The 19,918-nt window shown below is 38.2% G+C and overlaps 4 protein-coding genes across 4 annotated transcripts in view; 2 read left to right on the top strand and 2 right to left on the bottom strand.

Annotated features, from left to right (window-relative positions):
* Nucleotides 1-790: 790 nt before the first annotated feature.
* LOC100748563 (protein phosphatase 1H) lies at nt 791-3,755 on the bottom strand. Its single transcript, XM_003485912.4, has 6 exons — nt 3,107-3,755; nt 2,767-3,024; nt 2,480-2,697; nt 2,136-2,406; nt 1,806-2,065; nt 791-1,702 (listed from the first exon to the last, which is right to left on the bottom strand). The coding sequence occupies exons 1-6, from the start codon at nt 3,290-3,292 to the stop codon at nt 1,447-1,449; spliced, it is 1,449 nt and encodes a 482-aa protein (XP_003485960.1). The 5' UTR covers nt 3,293-3,755; the 3' UTR covers nt 791-1,446.
* Nucleotides 3,756-3,981: 226 nt separating this feature from the next.
* Nucleotides 3,982-6,858, top strand: LOC100748323 (myb-like protein X). Its single transcript, XM_003485910.4, has 4 exons — nt 3,982-4,165; nt 4,289-4,462; nt 4,569-4,701; nt 4,771-6,858. Exons 1-4 carry the CDS (start codon nt 4,130-4,132, stop codon nt 6,495-6,497), a joined length of 2,070 nt encoding a protein of 689 aa, XP_003485958.1. The 5' UTR covers nt 3,982-4,129; the 3' UTR covers nt 6,498-6,858.
* Nucleotides 6,859-12,442: 5,584 nt separating this feature from the next.
* Nucleotides 12,443-13,871, bottom strand: LOC100744400 (probable H/ACA ribonucleoprotein complex subunit 1). The gene is made up of 2 exons (XM_003485878.3): nt 13,747-13,871; nt 12,443-13,430 (listed from the first exon to the last, which is right to left on the bottom strand). The coding sequence occupies exons 1-2, from the start codon at nt 13,768-13,770 to the stop codon at nt 12,705-12,707; spliced, it is 750 nt and encodes a 249-aa protein (XP_003485926.1). The 5' UTR covers nt 13,771-13,871; the 3' UTR covers nt 12,443-12,704.
* A 4,357-nt stretch (nt 13,872-18,228) lies between these two features.
* Nucleotides 18,229-19,918, top strand: part of LOC100748201 (probable H/ACA ribonucleoprotein complex subunit 1) — a 2,656-nt gene continuing 966 nt past the window's right edge. The window contains 2 exon segments of the mRNA XM_033324981.1: nt 18,229-19,165; nt 19,670-19,913. Of these exon segments, the coding sequence (XP_033180872.1) occupies nt 19,100-19,165; nt 19,670-19,913 (310 nt within the window). The 5' untranslated portion in view covers nt 18,229-19,099.

The following is a 19,918-nucleotide window of genomic DNA, read 5'->3' as shown; positions in this document are numbered from 1 at the left end:
GAAAAATTCGAACTTTTAAATTTGAAACATATTTTCGAATGTTTTAAATTATAAATTGTAATTTTAAATATTTGAAAATTCAAAAATTATTTGTCAAACTTTTCGAATGTATTAAAGTGAAGTAAAGTATTCATAATTGTGGAATGTTTTTTGAAGTACGTATTTTGATGTATATTTTTATTCTATTTCATTTTTGTGTTCTTCTTTACATGTAATCTACATATATATATCTTTAAATATAAAAATATTTCATAAATGATATATTGTGAAGTATATAAACTGTCAAACTATTTATATAGACGAATGTAAAGAATGTACTACATTATATTTCAAATTTAAATTTGACGCAACGCATGCGCACTATAATATTCGTTGAAAAATTTGAAAAGTTCACGTCACGTGACTCAACTTAAACGCGTCGCGTCGGTGTGGAAAGATGTTGAGATTTTAATGATATAAATTTATATTAAAAAGTTGTTTAACTTACGCGATCGAATGGTCTTACAGACAGCGTAATGTACAAAAATTGAAATGTATAATACTCTAAATGTGAAGTGAAATAAGTGTAGAACGTTGAAATGAACATCGATGGATCATTTACCCTGGAATGGAAATCGCAATGTAAGTCATAGATAAATTTTATTTGCAATTTTCTTCGTTTTATTGAATAATAAATCGTATTATTGAATATATCAATTACATACGTTTCAAATATGTATAGTTTAAAGTAGAAATAAAGTATGTTTATTAAGTTAAAGAGAATTAAGAGTTTAGAATAATTTTAAACTCATTTAAATAAATGCAGTACAACGTTTATTTAATGTTTTAATTACACTGATTACATCAAAATCAAAATAGATTATACGAAGGTAAGATAAAATATATTTAAATCTTTTTCTTACTTCCTTTAATATCTTACACGAATCAACTACTTAACTACAATTTGTATTTATCTTAGTTTGATCATTTTAAAGTGAAAATAAATATAAGACAGACAGGTAAAATCACTCAGAACAAAGTATGTTTATAGTAATATTATCTTCATACAAATTTTGTTTACGACACTTTCCTTACAATTCTCATGATAAATGTGTACAATTTAAAAATTATACAGACTTTATCTCTACTTTAGGTGCTGCGTTCTATTTAAAATTTAAATTACATTATATTCAACACTCTACAATTGGAATGTTTTGTTAAATAATCATGGCATTTCTTAATTACACTTTTATAAAGTGGCAGTATATAATAAATTATCACTCTTAAAATAACTGCTAGATAGCTTAAAAATTCGGTATATATAAATATTATTTGTTAAAAGCAATGTAAAAGCAACAGTATTTTGGTGATTAATCATGGTGTTAATTCGTGAATATACACTTGATCTCAACTGTAACATTCCTACTTAAACATAATGTAATCAATATCTACAGTTTTGATCATCTATTATACAGAATTATTAACTGATATGTGTAATGAATCCATAGAATATCTTCTTTCTTGTTGCGTTGTTTTCAACCATTGTTTGTGTTCGCACAAGTAAGGATATAACGGTACCACTAAGACACTGATATCATCAACCGATGCCATAGGTGAAAACTTCTCATCGGTTTCTTCAAGATTTTCTGATTTACCAACCCAAGCTCGTCCCACTAATCTACCACGTGCTGCTTGTACCAATTCCTGAGCACCCATTGTGAGTCTGTAGAACAGATAATTTTATAACCTTTATTTTTAATTACTACGAACTTTAATTCATACGAATTCTCTAATTTCTAAGAACAAAGAAAGAGAAGAAAGAATACCTGTATTCCAATGATGGATTATCTGGAGTAAGTGTCTTTCTAAGTATATTTGCTGCCGTTTTATCTGATACAACATCCCAAAGTCCATCTGTAGCTACAATAATGCAATCACGTTCTGTGAGATTACAGCTATCTAAATTTATAGACTGCACTTCGGGTTGTGATGATAGGAATGGCTTTATATTAACTCCTGTACTTGCTGCTTTTAAGCCATGATCTCCAAAACCACGCGTTACTCCTATAGTACCCATTACACGACTCTATATAGTAAAAATATATTAAATCCTTTTTAACTAACTCACGATATTTTCTGATATTGAGAATATTTACCCTTTTGCCATGTCCAGATATAAGAGGTAGCTTCAAATCAGAGAGCGTTAAGACTTTATACGCCCAACCAGTCATATAAGGTTCTCTATACAAAACCATAGATCCTAATTCTTTTTGCAAAGGTCGTTTTCTAAATTCTAGTGGTGTGAAATGACCTTTCAATAATTCGGTACTTCTTAGAAAACCTAATGCTCTGACACGATTTGATTCTGAATCAGGTGTATGATCTCTTGTTAATGCACGCTGACTGTCTCCCAAAACTAATACAGCTCTGTCAAGTGTACATTTGGTAATATTCTAATTTTTATCATCCATATTAGAAATTTAACTGTTGGCATTATTACCTTGAATCACCAGCACCTGCAGCATATAATCTACCATTGAGAAATAGAATGGTAATTGCTGTGCAACCTCCACCTCCTCCTTGAGCTTGTGCTTCTACCATTTGATCCATTTGTCTATATGCTAATTCAATAGCACCAATTACTAAATCTCTTCCTTTGATCAGTTCATCTTCATCTTCGTTTAGCAGCATATTGCCAGGTATTGCCATTAATCTTCCCTGGAAAAACAATTTAGGTTTAAAAATTTGACGTTGAAATATATCAGCAAAATTTTTATCTGTTCTTACAAGGATTATCCTATGTAAGTGTAGTCTTGCCGTTAAAGCCACTTGATAGCCAGCATGCCCATCAAACATAGAGAATATGACATAAGGTAACGTAACATTAACATCTGATAATTTGAGGTCTCCTCTGGTTGCAGAAGTTTGATCTTCATTCCATGTGCTTTTTCCAGCATTTATGCATTCTGCATAGCCAGCACACCATGGTAACCGACTCAAATCCCTTGGAACTATAATTGGTCTTACCCTATGATCAGCACTTACCTATTGATTATATAAATATTAAAGGTGTTTTTATTACTTATTATTACATATTCTGACAATAATGATACTCCTAAATACTTACTTGAGTTTCTTCTGTTGTTAATCCTAGAAAACTGGGTCTACTATATGGTTTATTTTCTATTTCTGCAACAATGTTTAAATTAAGATAATCTGTTACTGCTTCGTTATCTGAGTCAGTAGGATATTGCAGACCGAGTTCACTTCCACCCACAACATTCATCAATACTGATTTAACTCTGTTCAGCATTTTTGATTATTATTTTTTATTATTATTTGTGAATACAGAAATCAGAAATATAGCACATATACAATGAATTTAATAGACTTTATCATGAAACATATCTTGAAAGGGAGATATCACTTCTAGTGATAACAACTGAGTCTGTTTCACTTTTTATCAAAAGACACGAATTAGCGTCTATGTACAACATTAGAAAACAGGAAGTACAAATTTTAATTGCTAACTTGGTTATCTGTCATCTGTCAATTATTAATCACAGAACTAATTCCGCACAAGAAATAATATTCTTATACCAATAATACTATCTTTAAAAATAAAATATTTCTATATGGCTATGCTTCGAACTATTCATAAGTCTCTGTTTCCTTTAATTGGTATCATCTTGTTGACAAATGATTGTCAACAATAAGATAGGTTATTCCCTGACACGAGTAGCAGTAGCAGGTAGCTGTTTTACCATAAACAACTCGCAACATAGATTTTACATCGGATATATTTTCATATTCCACGTTCTTAAGGATTGTGAGATCCTTATTTGAGATTTTAGCGTTACCAGATGATGTTACCGACGTGGTATGGATTAAGACAGAATGAGACAAGGTTCGCTTGGTAGAAATTTGACTTTTTGCATGATCGGTATTTCAGAACATGAGTCACAAAGCTCTATAAGATGATACGTCTATGTTTTTTTTAGTTCACGTTTGTATTTAGGGTTTAAAAATACATATATGCAGAAAGCAGACAACGTTTGTACGATATCATAAGAAGTCGTAAAATTTGAGTGTTATTTATACGAATTGTTTGTAGGAATTTAATACATATTGAATATTTCGTAAATCAAATATGTCAAAAGGGAAGAAGAGTGTATACAGTAGTGAGGTAATCACTTTCTTTCGTATTATTTCAGTGTGGTTTACCAACATTTGTATACCTCTTGTGAATATTTCTTCTGAATAAATATTCATACAGTTTAATCAATAGAAACATAATATTAAATCTTAGGAAGCTAGTAGTTCATCTGGCAGTTCTTCTTCGCTATCATCTGACGAAGAAGTAGATGCTAGAGATTTAAAACCAATCAAGGAATATTTGTCAGATCGCAGGGAATTAGCACGTCAACTTTTTAAATCAGTTAAAGCTGAAAAAATACAAATGATGTTACCTCAAACATTAAAGGTATGCCAATTCTTGACATCACGTGTTAAGTAGACTGTCGTTTCTCTTCTATTTATTAGAATCAAGTATTTTTATACAATGTAGTTCACAGAATTATTCCTTTTAGAAAATGGATTTTGGACAGTTAGAAAAATGGTGTGCTAACGAATTAAGTGGCATGTCAAAAAGCCGTATATTGTGTATCTTAAATGGGAAACCTATGTTAGAATCATCAGATACAAATGAATCAGATGATTCAGGTATGCTTACTCTTATGCATTTTAGGATTTACTAGTGGTAATTTATATATGGTATACAAATAATTATAGGACCCTCGTTGGAAATTATCTCAGATACAGAAGAATGGTTTACCGATGATGAAATATGTAAAAAGGAAGATGGTTCGAAATTAGCTAAAATAAAGAAAGAGAAAATCAAACAAAAAGGAAAATCTCAACTTAGTAAAAAAAGTGATAGTAAGTCTACTTGTAAGAAAATTCCTGATTGCACTCATAAAGATATACAAGTAAAGAAGGAGAATGTTATAGATAAAAGTAAAGAAAAGGATGGCGATAGCTTATTGGATTTGTTAGAGTTAGAAATGCGCGCAAGGGCAATAAGAGCTTTAATAAGGAAAGAGGAAGATGTAATACCAGATACTTCTAAATCTGTGCCAACTAACGATACGTCAAATGAAAATGCTGAAGCTAAGACCGAGCGAGATGAGATAAAAGAAAAAGAAAATTGTAGAAGGCAATTGGAGAGAATTATTAGTGCTCAACAGAATACAATCGCTGAAGATGAAGACGTTGTATTAGTTGTCCAACCAACTCCGACTATTGAATTATTGTCTAGTGATAGTGAAGCAGAACCTCATAGTGGTGTGCGTGTAAATAAAAAATTACAAAACGAACGAGTTATAGAGACCAAAGACAATATTAATCATACTGAGAATGGAGATTTAAATAATATTTGTAATATTAATAGCATAGAAAACTCGAAAGAAAATAAAGTAACTAAGAGTTCAACAGAAACAGATAAAGAAATAGATAATACACATAAAAATGAAACTTTTAAATGTAATTATAGCAATAATATACTTCGTAAGGATAGTCAATCAAAATCTAGTAGTAAGAGACGAAAAGCAAAGAAAAAGTCGCATATAAAAGAGCAATCAAAAAATATAACTTCCAAAATTGATACAGATAATATAAAATCAAGTAATGCTAGTCAAAATATGAAAGCCACAGAAGGTGACGATTGTTCGTCACAAGATGTGAACTTAGATGATAAAGTACACGAAAATAATATTAAATCAAAAATAACGCATAATAATCCTTCAGATAAACACGATTCTACCGAAACAAGTATTTCAAGCAAAGTAGGTTTAGATGAAGAAAAATCCATTGACTTAGATGAAATAATTGATTTAGATAACTATTGCGATGATATGGATGATATAGAAAATAGCGAGAACGATAAAAATAGTAAAGTTGTTGAAAAGAAGGAATGCAAATCGCAAATGGAAACAAATTCCTCACAGAAATCGAATGGAACTGAAACTTGGGCAAGTCGTTATTATCAAACGGACGATGTACAAAATGTAATAAAAGAGTCGAAGATCCAGTCGGAAATTCGTAAACGATTAAGGGAACGTCAAAGACTTTCTAAGCTTAGTACGTCTCCGAATAAAAATTGTCCTTCGTCACTGCCTATAGTACAGGCAATTAATAATAAAGTTATCGAAAAACATCCGATGGGTTCCGTCGATGAATATTTGGCTTTAAAACACACTGCCGCTACAAGCCTTAATATTGTTAATAGCAACAATAGTTCTAACATATTAAAAGATAGCATAGTATCTATGAATACACATGTAGGTGTAAATAGATTAATTGAAAACGATCACGTGTCTAATGTATCTAATTCTGTATATTCTAAAAATCAAGTAATTGACAAAGAACCTAACTTAAATGATAACACAAATGATGATGATATACCTGCTACAAAAAATGAGACTATAGTTAACATGATTAACGTTATGAATCCTGGTTAATATAATTTTTAAGTAATATACATAATTATAATAATTATATTTATAATTAGGTAATTGTAATATTTCACGAGCACTGTCTTCCAACAGTTGGACATAAAACACTTTTTGTACAACATTCCTATACCATAGAGCTGAAATAAGTCGTATTTTTCTCTGTAATTATAGAATGTAAAGAAACGAAAAATATGTAATTATAGACTCGAAGAAAATTGGTTACCGATTCTCATCTGCTATTAAAATTACGTAGAACTATCGAATAGATTGATATTAGATTAGATAGAAATATGGAAGTATATGAACATCAGTTTCTATGAAAGTATTTATACGATTTTAAAAGTCTTTATCTAATAAGTGCCTGTAAATGGAATTTCATTATACCAATACCAATGAAAAATTATATTCTTTACAGTCCTGTTGGAAACTAAGTTATCAGGAACTAAGTTGGAAACTAAGATATGTAGTAAATTATTGATAGCGACAATGTTAAAAGCAATTTTTACACATGAATACTGTCTGTTATATCAAATAGCTTTAATCCACTATGTTGCTTTGTAAATAATGATCTTAAAATAAAATTGTAGATATGGTACTATCCTATATTTTCCATGTATATTATTTTCACTATTTAGATTTAATACTTCAAGTATATCGTGTATGATTTAGCTTCATAAATTACAACAGAGAATAAAACCATTGACGTATCATTTATATCTGATCTGTTTTTTGTAAGACAATCATATATTACTTAGAGATGATATATTACTCAAATACGTACTTACGTACCTGTTTTATGTATTTTACTTTACGAGCATTCTACATTCTAAATCACTGACTTCTCTACTTTCGTTTCCGATTTTTATCGTTCGTTAACACGCGGAAGAGTTTTCGATTCTTCACAATTTCGCTAATTCGTGCACTCGATAAAACCTGTACAATATATTGCTTAATCGTTCTTAAATTTCGCGAAATCATACACAACGCAGAATGACTTTTTCTTAAAAAGAAAGAAAAACGAAGAGACAAATGGAAAAAAAGAAATAAAAAAGAGAGAATAACATGCATAGCATTTACACTTGTATAATATCTATTACGATTCAAAGAGATGGGAACAGTGCGGAAGCAAAGATCGAACGTTCGATCGACGCTTGTGCACTTGTAACGCACAAGCGATCTCGTACGACCTAGGAAATGCATGGGTTGGTCTGCGTAATCTCATTGACTTTGTGGCCGCGTGTACGAATGCTGTAGCGCAGGCATTACGACACCATGCACACACACCGGAAAGATTTTTCAGAACGACGACGGTCTTGGTACAAGGAACTTTCGATCGCGATGGATGGTTCCGGTGCCGTGGAACTTGGAAAGTTTCTCCGCGACGATGCAAATAAAAGGTACAAAAGGGAGGGAGACCGGTAACTTTGTACGGTAACAGAAAAGCCGATAGTAGACACTCTGCATCATGCGAGACAGATTGTTGACAAAGATTCGAGTGGAATTTAAATGAGTACATATAATCCTGTGACACGTTGCGCAACATAAGGCATTCCTATCTAGTCTATTTCCGATGAAAGTTACATTTAGAATTCTACAACACGATGTACCGGTTAATATGGTGATAAATTCAGATGTCACCGTTGCTACAGCTCTTTACGGTGATTTCTCTGATCGAATATGCATATGAAGTATGGAAATAGCAAGGCTATATAATTATACATATGTATTTCTCTCTACAGAGGAATGTCGTTTATCTGTTTCTGTTTGTACCCTTTGACTACTTTGGCATTAATAACGATGGAAAAACGAAATGCGACAGAGTACCGTCAATTTGACGTTTAAATAGAAAATTCAAACACTGCATGCGAATAGCGAAAGATAGAAGAAAATCTGTCGAATATTCGTAACAAACGTAGTCCCAGTTTCCTCATTTTCAATAATGTTGATTAAACGGATGTTATTTTCCACGTGGCTCCTCTTTTCCTTCAGGAATTCGATAAAGTTTTATCAGGGAGGAACATGGCTTAGGTGGTGGAAGTAATTTGTCGCACCCCTGTGAAATTACGGTCTAGTAATTACGATGAAGTTACGGTCTTATTTTAGTTACAACTCTGTTTCTCATTAGAATTGTGCTGTAAATTGCAGGAAAAGTTCTTCGTTAACGTAACTAGTTAAATATCTTCTTTAAGGCTGTCAATTTCACGATATTACGATCTTACGAATCTTCCACTTCGTTTCATCTCAGTATCGTTTCATTTTTTCATCAATTTATGTTCTATTTTTTTCACCGTGCAACAAGGGCAAGAGGGTGCGAGCAAGTAAAACGCAAACTCGAGATGCGTGCGTGTTGACAGAACCAATATTAACGTAATGTTGACGATCATTTCTAGTGCAAACAAGGTAGAGTCTATCGTCGAACGTGACTGATCGTATAGAATGAAGGATTGCATATTCCCTTCACGTCGCAACGCGTTGTATACTGGTATGGAATGCTAGAGATTTTGCAAATCTATAAGAAAGGGGCAGACAACGAAAGTATGGAATACGCCATTAGATAGATAGGCACGTGACAGTTTCTATCCACATATTTGCGTCGTGCTAAAAAATCTGAAGATTCCTGTTCCGGTTGTTTTGCGAGCTTGAAACGAAACTTTTCTCGAGAGCATTCCTACTTCCTACATTACGGATGTATTATAAATTTCCATTTTCCATGAAGATATTCCATTTGCTCGATTTTGTTGACACGTATAGCAAGTTTATACGTTTACGTAGAAAGTGAAGGGGAATATCAGAAATGTATGCGCTGTACAGCAAATAAGAGATGTTTCGTCATTTGTAAAGGAAAAAAAAAAAGAAAAAGAAGGAAACTAAGTCAGTACGAAATCAAAGGTTCAAATGTTTCATCATACGCGTAACAAACTAGTTCGCATTCTTGCTACATTATTATATCAGGCAACCATATGAACGTTTTGCAATAAAAACAATAATAATAGCCCCCGCGTCTTTCTAATTAAAACAAGAAAGTATAGCTTTATTATTTTAACGTTGATACGTTTGCTTTCAAACGTCACTTTCGAATCTATTCGTACGGTATTCCTGTTACTTAGTTCACAAAGATTTCTTTAACGAATCTAAATGAATGCTAAATAGAAAATCTAAAGAAATAAAAGATACCTTTAACGGTTACCATTGAAGTTACGCAGGGAAAGAAGTTAGTATACAAAACTAAAAGCGGTTAGGTTAATGTATTCTTTATAAACGCAACAGTTTTTATCGTTAATTTTTTGTGATATGCGTACAAAAAATTGTTCTCCCAGTGTAGATCATTAACGAAACTTTATATCGTATGAATCGGATCACGGTGTAAAACGAAGCACGCGAGGCTAGCGTGTAAAATCGGGCAAATAGCGGAAATAATAACGTGCGGAGATTGCACGATAACATAACGTCGCAATCGGTGCGTATGTGGGAAGCTCCTGACGCAACGCGCGGATTTCCACGTATATCAGAATAAAAAGTAGTGCGAATGTGAAGGTACCTCCTTATTCGTCTCTTCCAAGTATCTCCATAGAAGAGGCACAATAGAGATTGATGCAAACGCCAAGTCACGATTTTGTACGTTGTACAACGAAAAAGAAAAGACGAAAGAAAATAAGACACATCGTTCTAAAGCGTGTTGCGTAACATGGGTAGACGCGTCTACGTCGAGCTGCAGCACGTTCTGATTTCTCGGAAACACCTGGTGTTCAACGATTTCGCGCCAATTTCTGGGGAACGAGGAAGCACAGAAGTTGCTTTCCTGTGCCATGCGAATAAATAATTGGGAATTTTCTTACGTAGTTATTAGAGAGCGACTCGGCACGAAACTCGAAACGCAGTAAATGAAAGCCTGCAACTTTTGAAGGATTTATATTTATCTTCCGTTGAACAAACACGGAGAACGAAACAATGGAAAATTCGAGGATTCATCGATCGATCTAAGTGTACTTTAAATTTAGCGCGGTTTCAAGTATTTGCATATAATCTTACGATCGTGCAAGGTACGAAATAATTGAGAGATTGCATAATATAGATATGGAAAGTATTAGTCACAGTCAATGGTGTTTCCTTAAAGCTAATTACGAGTATCCTTCTATCATACGTTACACTTCGTGATAACATTTTGCGTTGCTTACACGTCAAAAATCGTTTTGCTCGATTTAAACGCGAAACAGATGAAAATGATACACGGGAAAAAATAATGCGTTCGAGCAAAAAAAAAAAAAGAAAAACGTTTACATCACAATTGACGGAAACGTAACTTGCCGTATGCAATCGACATACCAGAAGTACCAATGTGTATGGTTGAGGCAACATCGTATCTGCATCGTTCCTCTTTGCACGCGAACGCCATCCATATGCATTCTCCGGCTGATCGAAGAAATCTCTCTTTCTCTTTCTCTCTTACGCGAACTTCCTAGACCATTAAATATGATTACCTGGCTTGCGGCACGTTAAATAACGGGATTTGCTAACCAACAGTCTGCGTGTCTTGCTATATACGAAAGCATCGGTTAGCACGTTTTAAAACTCGCCTGGTCGCTAGGAGATAAACCTGGCTAATGGTTGTTGTATCTTAAAGACCTGGTAAATATTATACGGTAACGAAACCCCGTTTCACCGTGGTTTATAAACTGCTTATTATTAAAACAGGTGCATTACCAGCGGTAGCCACCCCCTCTTCACTTTCCGTATCGTCGAAAATTCAATTTCACTATCGAAAGCGTTCGAATTAATTAAACGAATCGGATACCGTTTAGTTTTTGTTACGATTCGATTCGATCATTTCCTGATATTTCGCTGGATGCGAAGCAAGTTGAACCGTGTACAGTCTACTATTCGTCTCGTCAATTAAGTACAATTATGCAACTCGTGGCAGCAGCAACTTGCTTGTTTCTCTAAATCAGCGATAATTTCTTCGGCACGCGGTTCGAAATAGCGAGCAGGATGCTCCAATATAATTTTGCAATCGATAGGCGAATGTTCGAAACACGATTGTGCTGCTACGACGTAGTTTCCCTTGATCGTTGGACAAGGTCGATAGAACGGATATTCGCAGAGGGCATTCGTCAATGAGCTGAAATTGTCGTAAGCACGTCTCCTCGTTTCTGGCGAATTCGCTGAGCCAAGCAAACCACAGTCGCGTACGTACGCGACACGCTTCTGTAATTTCGTACCGCGTGTACACGTAACATACTCCAACGTTGCGCTCTCGACGCCCGTCGAACACGCTTTTCCCAGATTTTAAAATTCGATCACACGGACACCGGAGTCACTTTCGGTTTCTATTTGTTATCAGATTAGCGAGAGCGTAAAGGGGAAACGAACGTTGCACGCGGAAATGAAATCAGGCTAAGAGGAGAAAGGGTTCTTCGTTTGCTAATTACTAGGAATTATGATTCGTTCGGATAATGTCGTGCTCATCAAGGAAATGTCGTTAAGTTCGGTGAAGACATTTCGATTCGGAAAAATTCTATAGAAAATTTATTAGCACGAGAAGTAGCATCGTTGTGTAAGATTTGCATGAAACACAGAGAAAGAAGACAAGGGTTGGAATGGTGGAAACATCGAGATTGCTCGAAGAGAACGGCGGGCGTGAACGTCGTCAAACTCCGCGGTACAAGTTTTTACGCAGTTGAACGTTCATTTCGTTTTCCCTTTCTACACTATTAATTTGCGTGGCGATTCTATTCGCGTTAACGACCGTACAATTCATACGAGCCTTTTTCTCGCTGACATTTCGCTTACGGTAAAGCAAGTGTACCTCATAACGTAACATTAATCGGTGAAAGTTCTGTCGCGATTCCTCCCGATCGCGTAACCGCTAACGCAGCTTTTTTCCTTATCGAGCAATCTTATGCCTGCGAAGGTTACGTAATCGCTTTGTTATGTATAAAAAAATATCGCTTTATTCATTTATAAAAAAAATATTATACAATATTAAAATTTAAGGTTCGGGATCACGGTGAATACAATATTGGTATATTCGACTGACGTCTACTACGAAGGGCACGCTTGTTCGTCGATTGGTGTTCACGTTTCGGCCAGCAAGCGTCTCGTGATCTCGGATGACCGAATTCACGAAATCAGCAATTGCGTCTTGTTGCAATCGATGGACAAGACGTACGTAGAAGGTCAAAGACTTTGATACTCTACCGAGTACAAGCCTTTGCTTCACAAATGCTCGTAACCTCCATAACCTCCGCCAAGATCGTGTCCACCTCCTAAAGACAGTCCACCACCGAATCCACCTCCGTGTCCACCTCCGTATCCTCCACCGAGTCCACCTCCGAAACCACCTCCGAATCCACCTCCGTGTTCCTTCACGACAATAGGTACAGCCTCCTTCACGACCAAGGGCACCTTAACAGGGTAGGGCACTGGTTTTGGTACAGTGACCGGTACCTTGACAGGTACCTTGACCGGCAGAGGCACCTTTATTGGCACCTTGACGGGCACCTTCACAGGGTAAGGTATTGGCTTCTCGACCGGGTAAGGCACGGGCTTTTCGACTGTAACAGGGTAGGGCTGAGGCACGTGGACAGGGTATGGCTTGTCGATTGGTACTTTGACTGGTACACTGACGGGTACGGGGACATGTTTTGTGACCTCTACTGGGTAAGGTTCTGGCACGTGGACGGTCTTTGTGACCGTGACTGCCGGGACGTGTTCCGCGGATACATGTTCGCTGCCACCAAAGCCGCCTCCGAAACCGCCTCCAAGGCCAAATCCTCCTCCGCCTCCGCCTCCACCTCCATAACCTCCTCCGAAGCCATGATCACCCAAGCTAAGCTCCAAGCCGCGTTTCGTCTTCTCTTCTTTTGGCTGGGCGCTAGACTCCGCGGTCTTTTTCGCTTCCTCGGCCACGGCCGACAGTACCAGGCCGCAGAAAAGTAAGATCTGGGGGAAGTAAATCGTAGATTATTAACATTGTTTCGAACGATATTTTCTATTGGTTTTAGAGGGGATTTTGATGGCGATAACATTTCTTTTTTCGCTATTACGAGCGACAAATAGCAAGAAAACAATCGTGCAACGTAAGTATTATTTGATCTTCTTAGGAGAAAAGTACACCGATTCGACGAATATGCTTCGATTGATTTAACCAATTGCACGAAGAACGACAACACGCTCAAATTTTCACCGGTAACGTCAGTTTCGTTCGCTTGGCTCGAGAGACGGGAATTCAAGTGGCTGCCTTACTGGAGCTACTCACTTTCAGCTTCTCTGTGCTGTTCATGTTGGTCGACAGTGAGCACACTGGTTCCTCGATGGTCTACCCTCGCTTTTATAGGGGACGCAACCGCCAGTCCGGCAGGCAACTCGAGCGTGCCGATGAAATTGTTGCGGAGTAGGAAGTTGAGAGAAGGAAAGGAAGAGAACGACGCCGTGGACGACGCTTTCCTCCGTTAGCTTTTGTCAGCCAACATTTAGCAAGTCGCTTCGCGTCCCGTTCAATTTCTTCCTGAATGCTGCCTAAGCTTTCGAAGCTTCTTTAACAATTCGGCAAATCCTTTGATACATTTTCGTCTCGTTCGATTCTTAATTTCACCTGTGTGCGAGGACGCGCCTCCAATTTCTATCTAGAACAAGTCGAAATTCGTCGAATCTTCGGAGGATGATAAAAAGAAAAATATCGATCGAGTTTCGATTCAGATTACGCTCGTCCGGATTGTAGAGCGATCGCTTCAAACTTTCTCGTTACTTACGTACGTTTGCCGAGCCAGCGAGTTTTCAATTACAGGATGAACCATCAGAACGAACCGGTGCAACTAATACGGATTCGACTCTGACGGTGTCTCTTTTTAATCCGATTACTTCTCACAATACGTTCCTACATCTCTGCACTCACATTCCCGAGAGCTTCATTAATATTAAGAGCTTAATTAAAGCGAGAAGCGAATTATTAGAAGTTCTCGCAGGCATTCGAGTTACATCCTCCCGTATCTTTGCACCTTTTTCTCGTTGCTTCCGAGAACGAAGCAGCTTCTCTTACTACGAAACTCTCTATACACTTGTGCGCGTAAGTTTAATCTACGTTCCGTCGGAAACTTTTTGGTTTGGAATAAAACGTTCCTTCTTGGTTATGCGCTCCTATTAAATTCAGTTAGCGTACTTTAATGATTTCTTCGATACAAGGTAACGGTACTATTGATACGATACGAGGAAAGAACTATTTGAAAACGAAGTAGGAGATCAAGTTTTAAACGACAAAGGATCGTAATAATAAAACGATCTATATTCTTGAAAGTAAAACTAACGGAATCGTCGTCGTAACGGATATATCGACTACCCACCCGATCGAACGTTATTTGCGGTTCATTCGCGTATGCTTCGGAGTTACCGCCTGCAACGATTTTTGGTTATCACTCGGAGATCCCACGGGCGCGGTTAATTTCAGAATGACTTTGTACCTCGATCTCGCCTATTCGAGAGCATTAGAATATCCCCGCGTATCCATGGTTTATCAGGCTTATCGGCGGGAATAAATTTCCATATATCTGAATTTGAATCTCCATATTTGAATCTGAAAATATTGATTTGACTCGTAGCCGTGCTAGCATGACGCGTTTCGACGGGCCGAGCCATCGCGACGTCGGTTCGATTGGGTTAGTCCGATCGGGCTGAATGAAAAGTGAGAGGAAGATGTTTGTCGATAGTTTCTGTCTCACCTTCAACCTGGATTAAATTGTTTTCGATGAATTTATAGTGATTTGCCGCGGTTGCAATCTCCTCGAACTAGAAAGTGATTTCCATATGAGAACGAAGTTTATCGATAGAAGTTCGATAGCCGTCTGTGCGTCATCGTGACGCGAAAGCGATCCGTGAATATGAAGTTTGGAAATTTATGCCATGGCATATCGGTTTGATATCGTCTCGAATGTCGAAGAGAAAATGTTAAGACGTACATCAAGTGACATAACGACGCACTTTAATTAGACGAAACGTCGCGCCGGTAACCTGGTAATTGCGCAAGCCACTGTGACGCGAATGTGTTTGTTCGACGTTGCAGTTTCATTCATTGAATTTAAAGCTAGTGACACGGATCGATTCTACGACCTGGTCAATTTTACTGCGATTAATTGTAATTACCATGCCAGCACTGATACGTTTCGTGCTGCTATTACGCCGCATTTACCCCCCAAGAATTAAAACGCGCGAAAGGTGTTAAGATCCATAAAATACGATCTGCGATACCTTCCACTTCTTCGGTTTTTGCGAGCGCTCGTACGTTCGTTTTACGTCGATGAATACGCGATTATGTAGTTTCTCCAATTTCTTTCCTTTTTACTGAATCGTTATTTGTTACGCAATTTGAAGCATTTCGGACGGATTATCTATCGGTAATTTGAATATTTATATAAAAAGACACATGTTAAGAAATCGTTTTTAATTACGATCTGCTTGACCAAAACTTGCTTTACTCCGTGCAACACTGTACGTAATATTACGTACACGGAACTTTGTTAAGTACTCGAGATCGTATTACGTGGGGATTCTATTATACTCGTGTATGATTTTTGTCTACGATATTTCTGCCGAGAGTTCTTGCTTTCTAGTAATTCACGGCTATTTGTAACACGCCAATTACATAAACGTCTGCATATTGTACTTCCTGTTATCGATACGTCGTGAATTTTTTATCGGTGCCTTTGGTTCTCATTTTCCCCAGAGCGATCTCATGTTATCGGTGTTGCTTGCGGAAAAACGCACTTCCTCGATCTTTCTCGTTTTAATTCGATCGTATCGTGAACCTTCGAATCACCGCCAGACGTGATTTTAGACCACGTTAGAAGGAATCGAAGCCCTCGAACTTTGCATTCGTGCACCACGGTTACAGAAATGCAGCCTAAAGAGTACGAAGTAAATCCCTGTGGTCGACGAGCGTACAAGCAGACGGTAGGAGCGGAATTTTCGCGAAGTCTGCATTTCTGCTTCACCGACCGCAAACGTAACCTTATGCAATAATCGGAAAGGCTTTCGAGTCGGCCAGACCGTAGCTCTCATGAATATATGGATGGATGTTCTCGCTCAAGGTGTTTATCAAGCCGTTTTCCAGTTACGCCCTCTCCCCTTTTCGCCCTTTTCGCGACTTCCTCTCTTCCTCTAGAAGCAAACATAATTCGCGTTCTAGCGTGCCTTCGCTAAAGGCATGCTAAAAGGTGTTTCGTCGTCTACCTTTACCCGTTCTCTCACCTTTTCACCTTCGTCTTGTCTTCTTCCTTTATTCCACTTGTCTACGGCCTCTATCCGGCATATTTATCAACAGTATTATATTGTGTGAATATTAATGAACAAGATTTTAAGCATTTAAACGTTCAGTATAGTACGTTCGTGGTGGAGATACCATTGAATCTAATTTAACGATTTCTCGCTTTCGCGTTAGGAAATGATGACGAATATCTCGAGATATATTTTTGCCCTTTGCCAGGCGAGTTAATGTTAAAGGTACATTAGAGTCGTAGCCGAGCAGAGAGACTTTTTCTGCTCACGATAGAAGACTCCTTTCTAGCGGACTAGTGATACTTGTAATGAAAGTGGTCTCTGGCCAAATCACTTTGCATTAATTTCGTAAACCCGGTTAAAATATTAGCTGGCATGTCAGAAGTGAGAGTCACGTATAATGTCAAAGTATCCATAAAATGGTCATAAAACTGGTCCTGGTGAAAAGTTTCTGTCAGCTGAACGAAATATCGACGCATTCCCGGTAGCTGTGTTATTAATTACCATCGCTAGATTTAACATCAACGCAAGACGTTTTCTCCCCTCTTCGGCCAGTTTATCGATCAGATTATAATACGTTCACAGCTCGTTAATTGCTACGATATGTGTACGATAGAAACCAATTATTAGCGTGTTTAAATGCGGCGCAACGTTGCAATTTGCTATCCGATGAATCAGCCAAAGGCGAACGAACGAACGAACGATTCGTTTCACACGGCTACCGCAACGCACAAGAATATTGTAATTTGTTTTCTTTCGCAAAATTAAGTCACCTGTTGCTCGAAGGAAGCTCGAACCTATCCGACACACTGACTTATTTTCCTGTTTTGTCTCGTGAATCCGAGGAAAGTGTCGGCTAAAAGAAAACGACTGCCGCTAGAAACGCGCAACACGAAAGATCAGAGCCGGCGTAGCATTGACGTTAGCGACAATGGTGTCGTTCACCGTGACGCCTAACAACTTCCTTCGCATATCGTGCATCTATCTTTTTTAATTAACCAAGCATCGAGCATAATGCCGGGAATCAGTCAATTAAGTACATAACATGCGCGTGTCCGAGACAAGAGGAGAAAGTTTCGCAGCGAGTCGCGTCCCTTTGCGAGTTTCGTCGTGGCGCATTTACAATTTTTTTCCTTATTTAATTACAACTACATTACCGATGGAAATCGACGAAAAACCGGCGTGCCGTAATTAATTACGGTTCGGCTCGATATCTGGAAACGTGTGCGATGGCACGCAAGTGCCATTACCTTTGCGAGGACAACGATCCAGCTATTTTCACCGGTGTTACGTATATTACCAAAAACTTTCTTGTGCGAGGTATGTTTGATCGCGTAATGAGAGGCTTGGAGGTTCTGAACTACATTGTACGAGCGAAGATTTACGCACTCAGCAGCCCCGGTGAAAGAAACGAAGCACTCAAGGCTTCGCAAATGTCTATCGGTCGATTTTATCCTCGATATTAAACCCCTTAATTATACCCCTTTTACAACTTCACATCGATTAAACCGTATTCCAGGTTCCGACATTACATTTATTTCCTCTCGATTTGATTATATAAACGTTACTTTATGCGTTGTACAATTGCTATAAGCAAATGCTTTAACGCGTCACGAAATTTCGTTAGACGTTTAATCGCATCTATTAGTCGATCGACGTAATCGAAGAATTCATTGCTGCAATTTATTGCAATTAAATTCGCTTTATCGAGCCACAGGAGACAGTAACGCGCGTGACGTAACGCGCTTTCGTAATAACGATATCAAATACCTGGCTAAAATACAGACAATGCAAGGACCAAAAAAGAGGAAAAGGAAAGAAATTCCCTTTAAGGAGAATTAGCGATCTTACGGTTCTTCTGTTCGATCGGAGAGATCTGAAAAATATTACCGTGTATCGAGAACGGAGAGGCATTGCGTAAGAGACCGAGGAGGTTCGATCGGAATTACGTCCGGAATCGTTTTTACGAGGCACGAGCGAGAACGACGGAATCTGAGGCGAGTAACGATCGCGCCGCTCCTTCCGAAGTGAAAGAAAAAGAAACGCCGAAGAAGACTGGTCGCTGCGATCATTGCACGCTAAATTGCTGGCTCCTCCTCGACGAGTGAACGGACAAGAGAGCGATTCGAAACAGTTCGAATGTACAGGGGGTATGTTACGCGTGCGGCAGATCCGGGGATCCGGTAGTAATCAACCAGCTGGTTGGTAGCCCGTGGGAAAACGGCTTAACGCCGAACGAACGCCTTTGCACGGTGTGGTAGCACAATCGGTCCACTTTAATGTTGGCGGACGAGTAGGATTTTCCGGGGAGTGGGCCAGCAGCCACGGCGAAAGTGCCGGTATATATGCCAGTGATTGGCGCGATGTAACTTCAGTGTGCACCTTCGAACGATACCATGAGCACTCCACAGGTGAGCTCGCGGTACCCCACTATATTCATACACGATACATATCATAGATTATCGTACACGAAACGAACAAAGGGATAGGGATTATGTAAGGTGAGAAACGGAGAAAGTTCGCCAGCGATACGCGGTTGCATTGTTGCGGAACATTTTTCAAACAGGGAGCTACATCGAAGAAAGCTTCTATTTTCTATTGTTCTTTATTGCGCGTTCCCTCGATACTGTTTCTCTACCTCACCGCGTCTAGAGTGTTAAAGTCGTAGCCACAAGTCGGAAGAGCCGTGTTCTTATCGATAACACGATAACACGTTCGTGATAACTTACATTTATCGCTAGAGCTTCGTATATCGCTTTCGCCACGCACTTTCTCCCGTTAGGGTATTATGTAAGTTAGCTATTTTCAACAACGTAAATCACATTCGACGCAAGGAAACGTACAGACACCGCACACGATACATCACGTCTGTCGAAATACACCGTTCGTTCACTTAACCATGTTTATACCTTCAGAAGCTTATAATACTCGCCTTGGTGGCGACAGCCCTGGCTGGGGATGCTAAGGAATCGAGCACGAAACCCGCCATTGAGACGAAAGAGAAGAGCAAACGAGGACTGGAACTGAGTCTTGGAGGCGGCGGTGGCCTAGGAAGTTACGGAGGCCTGGGAGGTCATGGAGGTTTGAGTCTCGGCGGAGGCCTGGGAGGCCACGGAGGTTTGAGTCTCGGTGGAGGCCTTGGTGGAGGTCTCGGCGGAGGTCTA

This window comes from Bombus impatiens, unplaced genomic scaffold, assembly GCF_000188095.3.
Source record: "Bombus impatiens unplaced genomic scaffold, BIMP_2.2 scf_0089, whole genome shotgun sequence".
Classification (NCBI taxonomy): Eukaryota; Metazoa; Arthropoda; class Insecta; order Hymenoptera; family Apidae; genus Bombus; species Bombus impatiens.
Note: the sequence above shows the minus strand (reverse complement) of the source record. Positions and strands in the feature narration are given on the sequence as shown.